Source organism: Dermacentor andersoni, chromosome 2 (genome assembly GCF_023375885.2).
Source record: "Dermacentor andersoni chromosome 2, qqDerAnde1_hic_scaffold, whole genome shotgun sequence".
Classification (NCBI taxonomy): domain Eukaryota; kingdom Metazoa; phylum Arthropoda; class Arachnida; order Ixodida; family Ixodidae; genus Dermacentor; species Dermacentor andersoni.
The window spans coordinates 117,079,160-117,097,260 of record NC_092815.1 but is presented as its reverse complement, the minus strand read 5'-3'; the positions used below and the strand labels follow the sequence as shown (position 1 = coordinate 117,097,260).

Genomic DNA, 18,101 nt, shown 5'->3' with positions numbered 1-18,101 from the left:
AGAGAGAGAGGTTGTGGAGACCGTGCATTCAACATTTAACACAGCATTTACAGTATACCACTGTTTGACGCGCAAGGTAGATTTTCAAGTGTTAGCGTAAACCGATTAGGTAGGTTCGGCAGAGAATAGCGCAGATGTTGAAAACCATAATTGGTACGCGACCGCAAAATATACAGGCGATTCTGTCAGACGAGAGCAGTCACCTGTCAAGGAAAGCAAAGTGCATTCTGTGTGAATAAAATAGCCTAGTTGCCTATAGGCTACCACAAACTTGGCTGTTGAAGATATACAGAGGGACTGACCACTGTGCGCGTCGATGCACGGTATCATTCCGTACTCGCTCGCTCCCTCCGATATTTATTTTTGGAAACGTACGGCATCCTTAAGGACGATATCTTTCTGAGTTTTGATGTTCAACCGAAGTCAGAGACCGCTTATCTGAGGTAAAAATAATTTGTTTTTGCTCTGTCAGAGGGATTTCTTGACTCAGTTCTTTATTTTTACGATGGGGAGTCACCGGCGGAAAATCCTAGAAACCTGTTATCCCAGACTTGCTTAAAAAAATAATGTTGGGATAAATACAGAAGCAAGAATACAAAAAAGCCACAAAACCCATTTCACGATGTTCAAGCTTACCCTCGGCCTTCCCGTTCGAACGTACACAAAAGACCTCCTCAGTTTGGGAATTCCCAACACGTTCGAAGAAATTGTTGAAGCCCAAGAGTTTTCTCAGTTCGTCAGACTCTCCAGTACCACAGCGGGCCGAACCGTACCTGGCAAGCTGGGACGTAACCCCGCGGTCGCCGGTCCCGACGCTGTGAAGTTGCCCAACGACGTAAGATCGAAGATTTCCATACACCGGATCCCACGCAATATGCATCCCACCTACAACGAAGGACGAAGACGAGCCAGGGATAAAGCTCTGCTCGTCAGTGCCCGCTTGAACAAGGATTGAACATGCTTCGTAGACGCTGCTTCGTATGTTCAAGAAGAAGCTTTCTCCTCAGTGGTCATCGACTGTGATTCCAAAGTCCTCAGCTGCGCTACCATCCGCACTTATAGTTCCAGGGTTGCAGAGCAGGTTGATATTGCTCTTGCATTGACGGACAGTGTACATGACACGATTTATTCGGATTCCAAGGCCGCTGTCAGGGCCTTTCAGATGGGAATGGTGGCTCCTCAGGCCCTACGTATCATCCAAAGTGCCAAAGACATGAAACATCACTCTTTGGCCTGGTTCCCTGCGCTCCTTGGAACCATTGAGGGTGCCTCGATCAACCCCAACGAGGAGGCGCACTCGGCTGCACGAGGTTTGACTGACCGTGCGCTGGGTAACGCGTCCTCTCCTGGGCGACCTGAGCCTCTCTGCTCGTACAACGAAATCTGCAAATATAATTATCTGTCAAGAAGACTCCTACCTTTGCCGCACTCCTCGCTGTGCAGGGCCCAGGCAGTCACTCTCAGACTTCTGCAAACAAGCACTTACCCGAGCCCCGCGGCGCTGCACACAATGTACCCCGAACGGTTCCCAAGCCCGGACTGCCCTCCGTGTTGTGATTATGTGGACTTCGAGCATGCCTTGTGGGGCTGCGACTCTTCCGGTCCCCCTTTCACCCAAGAGGAAATGATGAAGCTCATTAGGGCCCAGGACCAGACCTCTCAAATCCTGGCAGTCCAGAGGGCTCGCGAGAGGGCCGTCAGGTTTCACCTGATGGTCCCCGAGTGAGCCTAGCCAGGTGACGTTGAGTTTGCTTGCGTCTATAGTGGACCAAATAAAGTTGTTTCACTCACTCACTCACTCACTCACTCACTCACTCACTCACTCACTCACTCACTCACTCACTCACTCACTCACTCACTCACTCACTCACTCACTCACTCACTCACTCACTCACTCACTCACTCACTCACTCACTCACTCACTCACTCACTCACTCACTCACTCACTCACTCACTCACTCACTCACTCACTCACTCACTCACTCACTCACTCACGATGAGTGCCGATGGTAATGGGTTTATCATTCAATGAATATAGCCACACAAATTATTGCTACCGTCGATAATTAGTTTCACAATGTTTGCCCTCATTTCGAACTTTTGTATTTCCGAAGCGCGCGTCTTTAAGTGCGTCGATCAGTGTGAAAAAAAAAAAGCAGTTTCGTCGGCATTGACAGCGATGGCGAGGTTGAGCATTGCACACGAACTCCTCGGACGGTTTTCGATAACTGCACGCGGGGGCGACATGGCGCTCGCAGCACGCAAGGCAACGGCTGCAATGCGAAAGGAACAGCGTCCTGACTCAAGCCAACGCTCAAGCCAGCTCCAACGCTCAAGCCAGAAAATATAGAAACCGAGCGAGCTGGGAGCGCAGAAAAGGCTGCTCCCCACTACCATGTCAGACAAAAACGCCCCGCGACGAAAACCACGGCGAAGTCTCAAACCAGTGGCGCACCAACTATTTCTCGAGTGGCGGGAGGAAACCGCAAACGATCTGATCCTCCCCGTCGAGGCGCCCACGTGACGGGGTGTCGCACCCTATAGGAATTTAGGGGCCGTTTTGCTGCTACAGACACTGGCTTTATCGCTCAATGCGCTATTTGATACTCTCGCATAAAAAAAGTCTAATATCATGCGATAATACTCGCAAACAATGGTTAGCAAATGTCGCCACTATACGTGGCGCACCACAGGACAAATACCGGGGGCTTATGACCTGCCACTTATACAGGTCACAATTCTCGTGGCTGGATCACTGAACGGCCAATCGCCTTCGAGGCCATGCTTGCACAGTGTTGTTTTCGCAGTGAGCGCCACTCCCGCGGGATATACATACCTACCTTCTTGGAGCGCAAGAATAACATGCGGCCACTCTGTGGACATGATTGTAAACAGCCTCCTTGCCCGAAACAGTGGCGTAAAGGGAAACCATCAAAAGAGCGCGCTCAAGCTTTGACTTCGCAATATCCTGGTGTAGCGTAATGAGTGGTGGGATGTCTTGCAATTTGAAGAGACCTTCTACAAGACTCAAAGGGCTGACTTGCACGCTGAGCAGTGCTATGGGGACAATCGAAGTCGATGGCTATGAACAATTACAAGAGACTGTGTCAAGCGAATACGCACAAACAAAAAGAAAAGGAAAAGAACTTGAGAAGAAGCTAACGGCCGCTTTACGAGCGATGGAACGAAAAATGATAGGAGTAATGATAACAGTAAGAGTGCAGTTTGCTATGGAGAGCAGACGAATGTTGCTGATATGTTTGTTGAGACCAAGACTTAAAAGTTGAATTCAATAGGTCAAGTAAGGCTTAGAGCAGACAGCGGACGGTCTACTAAAGTCGCAGAATTAATGCCAAGGGTTAGGGAAGCGCAGCCGAGCACGAAAGAGAATAAGGCAGTGTGATGATAGCAAATTGCAGAGTTGAAATGGAGCCAGTTGCGCAAGATGGGAGTAGTTTGAGGTCGCTGGGACAGACCTTCGTCAAACTGCTGCTGCTGCTGCTGCTGCTGCTGCTGCTGCTGCTGCTGCTGATGATGATGATGATGATGGACATCGCCACAGAATGCATATATATAGCTCTGTGACGAAAGTTCCAGGACTGAACTAGAGACTGGAGGTGTTGTGAAACTTTATTCCCCTCGGCTGCCATTGTTTCCAACGGTGATTATAGCCCGTTGGCATGAGGCATGAATAATAAGCGCTATATTAAATAAGCATAAATGAAACGCAAAAGCATTAGCAAAAATGCGTGTCAAGTAACACAATGTGTTGAAAAACTAGTCATTATCTTTGAAGACTGTTTATGCCAGGGACCAGAGAGAAATATAAATATTAGCGATACATTGAGACGCACCCTTCAAAGTTTTTTACCTTGAAAGGCGAAATATCGGTTGTTAAACAGCAAATACTTTTTAAAGCTAAAGAAAATAAATAACTCCTTGTAAGATACGTATGCGATGTATACGTTGTACTGAAGAACAGAAAACTACTAGATCGAATATTTTTGCCTGGTCACTTATGTACATTGAAACTAAATGGATACAAGCCAGCAAAAATGTTTACATAGACCCGCCTATTTATTACGCGTTATCCGTATGAAATTGTTCTAGATAAATAGTGGAGTTCGCACCTAATTAATGTCGTTTTCTTTTATTGAACTCAAATTGCCATATATATATTCCTCATTGTCTATTTAAAAAGATAAGCTTTATCCTGTAACTTATTAACTATGTCAATTACCACATCAAACAAAAAGCTAGAATTTTATATTTATGCAAAGGAAACCCTCAAAACAAGGTGAGTCATGCCTTGCCTTTCCCTTTACCCCGACAGAAAAAGAACTACAAACGCAGTAAATACAAACGCCACTACTAAGCGAGGTAATCTACGGCATACGCGATTTTGTGCGTCGCAGAGACGTGACTTAGCAACCCCTCACTACATTTTATTGCAAGATTCGCCTAATAGAGCCGAGTTCGCATAACTAGCCGTATATCAGAACAGTCCACTTTTCATAAGGTGACCATTCATAGCAGCCAGCACAGTTAATAAGAATTAAACGTCAGTAGTACTGCTACCATCTCTGGAGAGTGTACCGACTACATATGATGAACAGAGATTTACTACAAACAGTCTACAGGCCATGTGGTTTTTCTGTACAAAATAAATCTTAAAACACGGAAAACGTTGATGTTGAAAGAAAATAAATGAGTGTTTCCTTGACGTACAATGCCATTTAATCGGCATTGCGTCAATTGGTTTTTGGGTGAGAACAGTGTTGGTCCCATAAGCAGAGATGAGAATGGCCTCCAAGGTTTTGTTTATTTTATTTTCTCCCCTTTTCTTTATCGTGCCATCTATCTTATTACCGCCGCCGCCGTCGACTTTCCGGTGCCTCCGACAGTTTTTGGTAGACCACTTTGAGCAGCGGGTGCGTGGTGCCGCATACGCCATTGAAGTCGTCCATGTCGTTGTTGAACACCATAACTCCGGCGTAGCCCTCTTTGATGATAAAATCGACCTGCAAAGTAGCGAATGTTTATTTTTTCATCGGATACAACGCCGAAGACAAAGAAATTTTGCAAATGAGTCTTAGATCGTGCATTAAACGTGCATCCCATATGAGTATGAAATTTTTTTTGTATGGGGGCTATGTTCATATGGGGGATCGCAATACGCGAGGATGACCTAGTGGCTTCGCATGATTGTAGCTGTTGGACAGCTAACGTGCGACACTCTAGAGTTCCTTGACGAAATCGCTGTTCCACTTTATTGATAAAACGCCTTGACTATAACTATTCTTGTTCAACAATTGACTCGCTGACTACTTCATCGGACTCATTGGTCTATCATTCTGAGATACGTGTTTGCATCGAATGCACTTTCTTAATGTTTTGTCTACTTGATCACTATCAAGCCAGTTAAATACGGTGAAAGTGAACAAGATAAGGACTTTGAAATTTTGGGCTGATCGAAGGTCTTACCTTGATGCCAACACTTTCTTCGTCTTCATAACCCACCCACTGGTCTTCATAGTATATGTACGGACACTTTCCCTCGTTGTCGAATTCTCGTGTCGCAATGCCGTCTTCAATGTTGGTGCATATCTGAAGAACAACAAGAAGGCACGTATATTGCGGATGGAAAGAACGCTTTGGAGCAAACAAATATAGCACTCTGTGGCACGCACCGCTTTCAGCTATGGAGCGCGTGTCAACTTCATTTAATGTCATGTTTAATTTATATCCGAAGTCCTGGAATGTGTGGCACTACACTCATCTCTGCTTTTACGTCAATGGCAAGGGAAAATAGATTTCAGCATATGGGAGATAACCTCATAACCTCGACTTCCAAAGCCGAAAAGTGCGATCGTAATTTTGTCTTAAATTGCCGGAATAATGTGCACTATTTTTCATCAGCCTAAGAACCGCTTGTGTGACCAGACGAAGCGTTACACTATTGTCGACAGCTCTCGCGTGGTGCAAACATTGAGTCAGAGACTCGCATCGTCCTTTATTCTTGTACTCTCCGCATAAGGGCATGACTCTGTGCACCATGAAGACAATAGAAGCAGTATACTTAAGGGAGCAAAGTAAGCGTGAAATAGAAAACTGACCAGTAAACTTGTTCCTCGGTTCCTCCTGTATTCTGAGACCTTATTCAAAGGGAGGCTGTAACAACTCTTGCTGCAGCCGTTTATTTGCATTACTTTTGTCGCTCCAAACGGAAAGGAATTAGGCCTAGTGCAGACCCGTTGCAAGTGCGGTGTACCACGCGTGAGGCCTGCTATAGACCGTTTTTTCGTAGGCGCCGCCATATTGTGAACTCAGTGGCGCCGCCTATGAGCAGCGCCATACTGGCTTGGGTGAAAGCGGTCTTTTGCATGGCAGGTATACGCTCGGCGGTAGGTTCTGGCGTTTGATTTCGCGGTCGTGCGGTCCGTTTAATATGACGTGCGTCTTCTACATGGTAAACGGTTCTGTGAGACGTGCTGAAGTGCTTTAAAGCGTCATGGCCGGAATTTTCGCTGAGCGTTGAGGTGGACGGAACACGCAGCGCGATGGTGTGCGCGCATATTTGAGCGTAAAATGAGCCTCGGATATCAATTGTGTATTTCCGAATGCTCCAATCACTAATGTGACCTTTTTGCAGTATTATCCTCTATTTCTAAGCTGCGGTTCAGGAGCCATGAAACATACGCGACGATCGTAACAGCGTGGGTACCGTTCTGCTACGATAGGAGCTGTGCTGTTGTACTTTGACAAGCGTTCAAACTGTTCGCTGCGGGTTACATTACGTGACTACTTGGTTGGATGGATGAGGTTTCCACCCATGAATAAAATAATTTTGGCTAGTAATAGCAGCATACCTTACAGTCAGAATTAAGCTTGTCCAGCAAAGCGACCGTTTACGAACTGCGCGAGCGTCCTAAGCAGTAGTAGGTGCTGGATTACAGATATATTTGTTTTATATAGCGCATGATCCAAGCATACGGCATCAGCGGTTATATATTTATAAACGTTGTGCGGCGTTAGCCTGTTTTCTCTTGCTTTTTAGAGAAAGAGGATGATAACCGAATTTTTTTTTTCGGTTGTGTTCGTTCAGTTCTCTACGACGCACTCAACGTATTACGGAAATTTTGCGCTCAAAAATAGCCATAGCATTCTTTTTATGCGAACCCTCTCATATATTATGGCTGTATAAAGGCCAAAAAGGCAATGCCGAAGCACACAGCTTATATATGTATCGTGCTGGCTCACCAACCGCAGTGATCGCTGTGTTGAGCAGAGCCATGGGCCTCATGCAGCAAGGCTAGAGTAGACATATGGTAATTTCAAGCATACTAAACTTGAAATGTGTGAGAACGATGCCAGTGTATCACAAATATTTGATAGCGCCTGCCGCTCAGGTGTTTCGTGGTTGCCTTGGGTAGGCCGTGCACGAGCATGCGCTCTTATGTTTTATGTTTTACTCCCTACGCCAATCGATCAGATAGTGAGCTGATTTACCATTTAATGCTGGTAATACAGAGACGCCGGTTTTCTTTGTTGAATTAAAATCGATATAAGCAAAATATTAAACAACACATACACGCACCGCGACTGATAATGCGCGTACACCGCGGCTGATGATGCGCGTCACATTTTTGCGCCCCCAAGACATATTTCTGCCTACAGTAGTTACCAATGCACCGAAAGGCTTCCCTGACGGCCTTATATGAACGAACATGGCGTAAATTTCACAAAGTACGATCTAAAACATCTCGAAATCGTTCCGCAGCACGCGACAGCAATACTTTCAAACAGCGCCGCGCCGGATCGCCCAAGCCAGAGAGGAGGAAATGCTCTCCGCGCGCCCTATCCTCCTCGCCCGATGAAACGGTCTATACTTCACAAGGTAGGAAATGAACAACCAGAGCTCGCGAAGGACGTAAACGGTCAAGAGAGCGAACGGGTACATTGCAGGAGCCGCTCAAGGGAAAAAGTTTCAGCTGGGCGTACCCATTCATATGCATGTCAGACGTGAAAACGATATCACTTGGCATCCCATAGACCGTTAGAGGAAAAATATGAATATAAGAGAAATGGCCACATTTACAGAGTCTGGTGGTCGCAGAACTTAGACCTCGTTTTTCCTGAATAGTGACTCAACTTGCTAAAATGGCTAAAATGGCAAGAGTTCAAGAAGGGGCGAAATGTGACGTTATATGGATTTGGAGTAGCTACGTCAGCGTTTAAAAACCCAGACAAAACCACGGGGGCGAATTAGCGCAAATGTTCTCTGCAAAGTTGATCCGGCAAATGATTATTCCGGCGAACGCTAATACAGTGTTTAAACCAGATCTACAGGATAATATATAGTTTGAGACGGCCAAGTCATGGCTTAGGTCCCTGTTCACTGGCTGCTGGGTCATGGTCACGGTTACTAAATACTATATCCCTCGAGATCATCTGCTCTGCTTTCTATTGGCTACACGAAAGGAAATGTTAACAGGTGCCGGGATGCGGACCAGTGTACAGAATACGAGCAGTTAATTATGGCCCAATTGTGAACCATATGTGAACCACGGGCCACTTTTTCAGCCATAGGAAGAAAGCCTCTAAGCATTGAACTAAAATTACTGATGCAGGATCAACTCAAGTGGACATTGTTACGTTTCGCCTACAACGCGCGGTAATGCCGGCGCGGATGCAACGGACGCCGGGGCTTCGTTCAAAGCGGCGGACATTTTGGCCCGTTCGACGCCGCCGCAACGCCTCCCCGCCAAGCGTGTCCAGGCGTGTTTCAGTGCCACGTGTCTTCGTGTGTGCGTGTGTGTGTGTGTGCCCACGCTTGTCAATGCGCGGCAGCCGGGGAGCGGAGCTCCCCAAGTGAGGTGCCAGGAGGTCTGTCCGTCGGCGGGTTGGCGATGCGTCACTACACTCGGCTCAACATGTCTCTCGGCTCGACCGTGCGCGCCGTCGCGTGGGCTCATGCTCCGCCGTCGCGTGGGCTCATCCCGTGACCTTCCTTCTGGCCCGCGACGCCGAGAGTATAAGAGCAGCTGCCCCCGGACGCCAGGAGAGAGGCTCCGATTTCTTCTGTCGAGTTACGTGCTCTCCCGTCTCTCACTTCGGTCGACCTGACCGCCCGCTCTTTTGCTATGTTAGAATAAACAAGTTGTTCTGTTACCAGTCTTCTCTTGCTTTGCCGGGACCTTCGGATGCTTCCAGTGCCCCAGGCCGCCAGGCCAACGCTACCCTTGGGGCTTGCGACCCATTGGCAATAACGGGCGTCAGCACCGAGACCCCAACAACTGGTTGCCAGCGGTGAGATCGCGACAACGGAGGCCAGCAGCGAAGAGATGCGGTTGACTGTATGCTGAGCAGCACAACGACCATCCGGGAGCAGTGCAACGAGCCCTGTGTGATGACTGGTTGCCTGCAGCGGAACGACTGCGCTGAATTCTTGGCTGCGAGGTTTGGTGAGTGCGGGACTTTCTTCTTCTGAGTTTTGCCAGGCTTTTGTTAGTGTCAGAAACAGAGCTGGTAATTGTGGTTGTCGTTGCTGCCGGGTTAGTTTGCGGCAAGACAATAGTAGGCAGTAGAGAAAGCAGCATTCAGAGCAGCCATGGATTTGAAGTCGTTGCGCAAACCGAAATTGCTGGAGCTTGCAAGAGAGTTGGGTCTGGATGTCTCAGACAAACTCAGAAAACCAGAACTGCTAAGGGCTATTCTTGAGTTAGAAGCTGAGGATGACGAGCTGTCGGAATGCCTTGAGACCATTGAGGAGAGGGAGCGTGAACTTAAAGAACAGAAAGAGAAAGATGAGCGTGAACTTAAAGAACAAAAAGAGAAAGAAAAAGAAGAGCGCGACCGTCAACACGCTTTGGAAATGAAGCGTCTCGAGTTAGAGATGGAACGCGCTCGTAATGGAAGTCAGGCACACGGTGCAGGAGAACGAGTATTGTTCAAAATGACTGACCTGATGCGGCCGTTTAAGCTTGGAGAGGACATTGGTTTGTTCCTGGTTAACTTTGAGCGAACGTGCGAGAAGCAGGGGTTCTCTCGGGAAACGTGGCCACAGCGCTTGCTCACTTTGCTACCCGGCGAGGCGGCCGACGTAGTCGCTCGCTTGGAGAGAGAGGAGGCAGAGGATTTCGACAAAGTGAAATCGAGTCTGCTAAAAAAGTACCGGCTGTCAGCGGAGGCGTTCCGTCGGAAGTTTCGGGAAAATGAGAAAGGCAAAAGTGAGTCATATACAGAGTTTGCCTACAGGCTTATGTCAAACATGCAGGAGTGGCTCAAAGAAGAGAAAGCGTTTGGTGACCACGAGAAAGTTCTGCAGTGTTTCGGGCTAGAACAGTTTTATAGTCGGTTACCTGAGAACGTGCGGTACTGGGTCTTGGATAGGCCAGACGTTAGTACGGTGGCTCGAGCCGCTGAGCTAGCCGAGGAGTTTGTGACGCGTCGGGCTCGTGGAGCTAAGGACGGTCAAAAGGGTGAATTTGGCTCCAAGTTTGAGAGGCCAAAGTTCACGCCCATGAGAGCAAAGGGGGACACACGTAGTTCGGATGCGAGTGAAAGCAGTCCGACCGAACGTACGGAGACGGCGGCAACCGAAGCCGAACGCAGAAAGCGGTTCGAGACGAGGCAAGCGCGCGTTTGTTATACGTGCCAGAAGCCGGGTCACTTTTCGGCGCAGTGTCCAGAAACAAAAACAAAAGTCGTGTTTTTGTCTTTATGCAGCACTGACGAGAACATGAAGCTTCTCGAGCCTTACATGCGAGACCTCCTCGTGAACGGGAAAGAGTGCCGAGTGCTTCGCGATTCCGCAGCTACAATGGATGTAGTTCACCCGTCTTACGTAGAATCCGATATGTTCACGGGCGAGTGCGCATGGATCAAGCAAGCAGTGGAAGCTCATAGCGTGTGTCTGCCGGTAGCAAAAGTGCTTATTGAAGGACCTTTCGGAGCACTTGAGACGGAGGCCGCAGTGTCATCTATGCTGCCCTCCCAGTACCCGTACCTATTTTCGAACAGGTCCGATCACCTCCTGCGCGAGAAGGGGCTTTTGTTTGGTGAGGCTAGCGTTCAGGCCTTAACCAGATCGAAGGTTCGGGAGCTCGCTGCAAAGGCGGTAGTTGCGGGGCCGACGTTGTTGAACGATGAGAAAGGGTCAGAGGCGCAGCAAGCTGGTATTCAGAGCACGCCCGAACTGAATAAAATTGAGCCTGTAGCGTTAAAGGCACCAGATACTGGAGAGGAAAATCCCGACACGGGAAGGTTAGAAGAGCTGTCTCCAGATTTGCTCATCGCGCCTACGTCAGACGGACTAAACAGGTTGCTAAAAGTCAGCCGGTCGGCTTTGATAGCCGAGCAAAAGAAGGATGGCAGCCTAGAAAACATACGCTGCATTGTCAAGGAAGGTATCGCCAAGAAAAATGCTCGCTTTGTGGAAAGAGGTGGGGTCCTGTACCGGAAGTATCTAGACCGCAGGGGAGTGGAGTTCGATCAGCTGATCGTGCCTCAATGCTATCGTCAGGATCTGTTGCGCTTGTCGCATGGGGGTTCGTGGTCCGGACACCTAGGAGTTAAGAAAACTAAGGACCGTCTCTTGCAAGAGTACTATTGGCCAGGGTGTTTTCGGGACGCAGACCACTTTGTGAAGACATGCGACACCTGTCAGCGGGTGGGCAAGCCAGGGGACAAATCGAGGGCGCCGTTGAAGTTGGTACCTATCATTACGGAGCCTTTTAGACGGCTCGTTATTGATACAGTGGGACCTCTGCCGGTAACAGCCACGGGGTACCGACACATTTTGACTGTGATCTGCCCAGCGACAAAGTTCCCTGAAGCAGTGCCGCTTAAAGAACTCAGCTCAGTTGAGATAGTCAATGCACTACTGTCCATATTTGCGCGAGTTGGTTTTCCTGCAGAAATCCAGTCAGATCAGGGTACAGTGTTTACTAGCGCTTTGACGACAGCCTTTCTCGAAAGGTGCGGGGTAAGGCTGTTGCACAGCTCAGTGCACCACCCCCAGTCGAATTCCGTTGAGAAGCTCCACTCCGTCATGAAGCGCGTATTGAGAGCTTTGTGTTTTGAACATCAAACTGACTGGGAGCTGTGTCTGCCTGGAGTGATGTTTGCATTAAGGACCGCACCGCATGCGGCTACGGGGTTTTCGCCAGCTGAGCTGGTGTACGGTCGCTCGCTGCGATCTCCGCTTCGCATGCTTCGAGAATCATGGGAAGGCAGGGGCGACGACCCAGTCGTGGTAGAGTACGTGCTTAAGCTCCTCGAACGCTTAAGAAGGGCACAGGAGTTGTCAGGTGAAGCAATGGCAAAGGCCCAGCAGAGGGCCAAGGTTTATTATGATCGGACAGCCAGGGCCCGTCGTTTTGAGGTGGGCGATGAGGTCATGATATTGCGCACATCGCTAAAGAACAAACTCGACGTGCAGTGGGAGGGCCCAGCACGGATTGTTCAAAAACTGTCGGACGTTAACTACGTGGTGAGTCTGCCAGGAAAGCGGAAAGCACAGCAAGTTTACCACTGTAATCTGCTCAAACCCTATAAGCAACGGGAAGCAGTGGTGTGCATGATGGTAAACGTTCCCGAAGAGCTTCCGGTCGAGCTTCCGGGACTAGGCTCAGTGACGAACAGGAAAGACACCGATCAAGTCATTAGGGACTTAATAAGTAAAGCATCGCTGTCGCCTGAGCAGAAAACCGAACTACACCAGCTCTTACAAGAGTTTCAAGGTCTGTTCTCTGAGAGGCCTGGTAGGACTTCTGTCCTTACTCATGACATAGAACTTACCTCCCCAGAGCCAGTACGATCCAAGGCGTACCGGGTGTCACCCCGCCAGAGCGATATTATGGAGGCTGAGGTAAAGAAAATGCTACAGCTCGGTGTTATTGAAGCGGGTGAGAGTGATTATACCTCCCCTTTGATTTTAGTTGAGGTACCGGGCAGGGAACCTCGTCCTTGCGTCGACTACCGCAGGCTTAATTCCATCACTAAGGATCAAATTTATCCGATCCCTAACATCGAGGAGCGCCTTGAGAGAGTGAGTAGCGCTCAGTTTATTTCCACCCTAGATCTTGTCAGGGGTTATTGGCAGGTTCCACTTACAGAAGAGGCTAGTAGGTATGCGGCGTTCATTTCACCAATGGGGACATTCCGTCCTAAAGTTTTGAGTTTTGGTTCGAAGAACGCGCCATACTGCTTTTCAAGCCTCATGGATAAAGTGTTGCGGGGACAGCAAGAATTCGCTTTACCGTATCTAGACGACGTAGCGATATTCTCCGCATCCTGGCCTGAGCATATGGCCCACTTGCGGGCAGTGCTAACCCGCCTGCGCGATGCGGGCTTGACAGTCAAGGCTCCCAAGTGCCAGTTAGCACAGGCCGAGGTTGTCTACCTCGGACACGTGATTGGTCGGGGTCGTCGCCGCCCCTCTGAAATAAAGGTGGCCGCTGTGCGAGACTTCCCGCAACCGCGCACGAAGACCGATATTCGGTCGTTCTTAGGTGTCGCCGGCTACTATCAGAGGTACATCCCCAGGTACTCTGATATCGCGGCTCCCCTAACGGATGCTCTAAGAAAGACAGAGCCGCAAACAGTCGTCTGGGACGAGACAAAGGAAAGAGCTTTTAGCGCCCTAAAGAGCGCCCTAACAAGCCAGCCTGTGCTACGATCGCCCGACTACACAAAAGGGTTCGTTGTTCAGTGTGATGCTAGTGAGCGAGGCATGGGCGTTGTACTGTGCCAACGGGAAAATGGAGAAGTAGAACACCCCGTCCTGTATGCTAGTCGTGAGCTGACGAGTCGTGAGCAGGCGTATAGCGCCACCGAGAAAGAGTGTGCGTGTATCGTGTGGGCCGTTCAGAAATTGTCATGTTACCTAGCCGGCTCGAGGTTTATCATTGAGACGGATCACTGCCCTCTCCAATGGCTGCAGACCATCTCTCCCAAAAATGGCCGCCTCCTGCGCTGGAGCCTCGCTTTGCAACAATATTCCTTTGAGGTGCGTTACAAAAAGGGGAGTCTCAACGGTAACGCCGATGGCTTAAGTCGAAGCCCCTAACGTGGGAATCAGCCTCAAAATTGCTTGTTACTGATGTTTTTCTTCCTGAGGCAGGATTTTTAACCTATTGCTTTCGTGTAGTGTTTCAAAGTGATGATGTGCTTTTTAGTGCAATTTTTTCGATTTGTGGACGCGTTCTGAGTGCTGCTAAACTACTGTAAGGAACTAGGCAGCAGTAAAAAAAGGGGAAAGAGCCTGGCAGGGCTTAGTGAGGGTTGTGCCGTGCTTGCTGACTGAGCGGTTGACTTTCGGCGTAGTTCTAACGCTTGCCGGAAACGAGAACAAAAATGTCAACTCTCCCGAAGTCACTTTGCAGTGTCCTGTGTGCACCTGAACGTGAGAACGAGGCCTTCTCTGTGCGCTGCGCTCAAGAAACGCCAAAGGACGCCCGACTTCGGTTATGAGCATCATCGAGCGACATCCCTCCGGACAGCGGATGCAGTCCCCTGACCATCGGGATCTCCTTCCCCCGGCGGGGCGGTCTGTTACGTTTCGCCTACAACGCGCGGTAATGCCGGCGCGGATGCAACGGACGCCGGGGCTTCGTTCAAAGCGGCGGACATTTTGGCCCGTTCGACGCCGCCGCAACGCCTCCCCGCCAAGCGTGTCCAGGCGTGTTTCAGTGCCACGTGTCTTCGTGTGTGCGTGTGTGTGTGTGTGCCCACGCTTGTCAATGCGCGGCAGCCGGGGAGCGGAGCTCCCCAAGTGAGGTGCCAGGAGGTCTGTCCGTCGGCGGGTTGGCGATGCGTCACTACACTCGGCTCAACATGTCTCTCGGCTCGACCGTGCGCGCCGTCGCGTGGGCTCATGCTCCGCCGTCGCGTGGGCTCATCCCGTGACCTTCCTTCTGGCCCGCGACGCCGAGAGTATAAGAGCAGCTGCCCCCGGACGCCAGGAGAGAGGCTCCGATTTCTTCTGTCGAGTTACGTGCTCTCCCGTCTCTCACTTCGGTCGACCTGACCGCCCGCTCTTTTGCTATGTTAGAATAAACAAGTTGTTCTGTTACCAGTCTTCTCTTGCTTTGCCGGGACCTTCGGATGCTTCCAGTGCCCCAGGCCGCCAGGCCAACGCTACCCTTGGGGCTTGCGACCCATTGGCAATAACGGGCGTCAGCACCGAGACCCCAACAACATCTATATAATTCGAAGCATGCTTGGTAGAACGTTCCTAGCAGAGAACGGCTAATGCTTGCGCAACTTGTGTCCTATGGGTCTGTGTGGCTCTCTCTCTCTCTCTCTCTCTCTCTCTCTCTCTCTCTCTCTCTCTATATATATATATATATATATATATATATATATATATATATATATATATGTTATGAGCCGCCTATCCTGCGGACGAAGAAGACGTTGCATAGCAGACGAGAAAGAGGACGAGCTGTGCCCTGGCCCGTCATCTTTGTAGTTGTGGGTCCACTCACTGTCAATGTGTAAACATCGTATATTAACCCTTTTTGACATCTTCCCGTGACCTCTTTTGTGGAGGCGTGGGGTATATCCGAAGGACACCACGGAACTTCGCAGCGGACACCTTGTCGGTTATACGACCATGTCGACTGAAAGGCTCACTGGCTCAGCCTCAGCTACCACAACACTGGTTGTCCCCGCCCAACTCCGAGACCCTGGTACTTTCTTCGGTACTGACGCCACGGACGTCACGGACGTCGGCGACTAGTTAACCGAATATGAGCGAGCCAGCAAGAACAACCAGTGGGACCCAACCATCATGCTGGCTAATGTTATGTCTAACATCAACGAAACGGCCCGTGTTTTGGTTCCAAACACACGAGGAGGAACTGACTAGTTGGGGCACCTGCAAGCAAAAGCTACAAGGAAGCCAGTCGGGCGCGAGCGAGCAGCCAAGAAGGAACTTTCGTGCCGGGTCCAAACATCAACTGAACCACATTTCGTGTACATCCAAGACATGTGAGCTCTGTGTCGGCGGGTCGACAACAAAATGCCTGAAGCTGACAAAGTCAGTCATATACTTAAAGGCATCGGCGATGACGCCTTTCATTTACTGGTATGTAAGGACTGCTCGACCGTTAACGACATCATAAAAGGGTGCGGACGCTTTCAAGGAGCGAAGAGCCGTCGTGTCACGCAAAAATTCGTGCGGCTCCTTAACACCGCCGTTACCTCAACGTGTGAGAAGTTCTAGCCGCCTGGTACCGAAAGATTGCTGCGTCTTGTGTGGCGTGAGATTGAGGCTACGTCTCTGTCTGTTTCTCAGGCCCGTTCTTACGACGAGTCCCACCAGGCAGTATGGTTGATCCAAGCCGTCGCACGCGAAGAGCTGGCGAACGCAGACATTACTACCATCTGTGCTTTAAGTCCCCCTGCAGTCAGAAGTTTAGTTCCACCTCCCCGACCACAATCGACAAATCGCGAATCCCGCGATCTAAACCAGTGGCGCGCGCGTGACGACAGGCCACTATGCTTCAACTGCAATGGGATAGGCCATATTTTCTGCCGTTATCGCTATCGCCGGCCGTCGTCACCTCGTCCCGCGTACACTTACCGCCTGGAAGACAGTCAGTCCTCTTCATTTCGTGCTCTCAATAAGCCACCGCACCCTGATGTTCCTACCCGAACTCCACGCTACCACCGCTCTCCAATCCCGCAGAGCCGGCGTTCTCGCCCTCCGCTGCCCCGTCGCTCACAATCGCCATACCCTTACCATCCATATTCGGAGAACTGACCAGTACAGCTCCCGCAGATGATGCACCATTCATTGCCCAACCGATGCGGAAATACTATGGTGACCCCGGCTACCGGGCAAAACCTTTCGCACGTAGAAGTGGACCGCGTGCTTGTTTCGGCGTTCATAAACACTGATGTGCAACTATCTGTCATGAGCGCTTCTCTTTCTCTTTTCACGTTTTCAGGCCCGGTACGTCGCCTGTTGTTCGCGCTGCTGACGGCAGTACACCTCGCGTCGTTGGCGTAGGGACTGCACGTAAGCTTCGCTGGCCGTCAGACCTCAGTTCTATTCGCCGTTCTACACCAGTGTCCCCATGACGTCATCCTCAGCCATGAATTCCTGAGCACGCATTCTGCACTCATAGACTGCTCATCTGGCTTTCTACAGTTGTAACTCCCTTCTGTACCTGGCATCTCCACCAAGTCGCCACCGCGTTTATGTGTTGTCGAGTTTGTTCGTCTGCGACCAGCTACCGCGACGTACAACACGTTGCCCTCAAAGCCCCTGTTGGCGACGGTGACTATGTGCTCTCCTGTTTTCTAGATGCTCTATTGACGTGATAAGTTCCGCTCCCTCACTCTGTTGTGACTGTTGCTGAGAATCTGCCGTGTATACCTATTCTTAAATTTGAACGCACCCCACAATTTTTTCCCGAAGGCATAATGTTGGGAAGCATATCACTTTAGAGGCACACGATCCTGTGGCCCTGACTATCGATGTTGCACAGTCGTTGCCTGGAAGTCCAAACACAAGTAAGGCGCTTGACGACCTTCTATAGACAGTATGATTGCCCCTGACCTCTCTGCTTCTCAGTCTAAAGATCTTCGCGCATGTTAGCTTATTAATTTTTGTGTGCCCCATTTTGTACAAACATCACTGGTAACCGATCGCATCGATACTGGAAATGCTAGACCCATCCATAGGCGCCCTTGCGGAGTGCCTGCATCCAATACTGTGTCATTTAAACAGAAGCTGAGGAAATGATGGCTAAGGACATTATTGAACCATCTGTGAGTCTGGGCGCCCCTTGTGGTGCTTGTAAGAAAAAAAGGGAACACCTAGATGGCTGTTCTGTATTGACAATCGACACCTGAAAAAGATTACGAAAAAAGGACGTCTACCCTTTGCCGCAAATAGACGACGCACTCGAAGTTCTCCATGGCGCAAGGTACTTTACTTCCATAGATCTTCAGTCCGGCTATTGGCAAAATGCCGTTGACGAGCAGGATCGCGGAAAGACCACCTTCATTACACCCGACGAGCTGTACCAGTTTAAAGTCATGCCTTCGGGTTGTGTAATGCCTCAGCAACATTTGAAAGAATGATG

General features: G+C 49.8%; 1 protein-coding gene across 3 annotated transcripts in view; it reads right to left on the bottom strand.

The window, feature by feature from the left end:
* Positions 1–4,808: 4,808 nt before the first annotated feature.
* LOC140216140 (endochitinase-like) overlaps positions 4,809–18,101 on the bottom strand; it is a 29,952-nt gene continuing 16,659 nt past the window's right edge. For all 3 annotated transcript variants that reach the window (XM_072286518.1, XM_072286519.1, XM_072286520.1), the window contains exons 8-9: positions 5,485–5,607; positions 4,809–5,021 (exon numbers count right to left, since the gene is read on the bottom strand). In XM_072286518.1, coding sequence (XP_072142619.1) covers positions 4,866–5,021; positions 5,485–5,607 — 279 coding nt within the window. In that variant the 3' untranslated portion in view covers positions 4,809–4,865. The remainder of the gene's footprint in view (positions 5,022–5,484; positions 5,608–18,101) is intronic.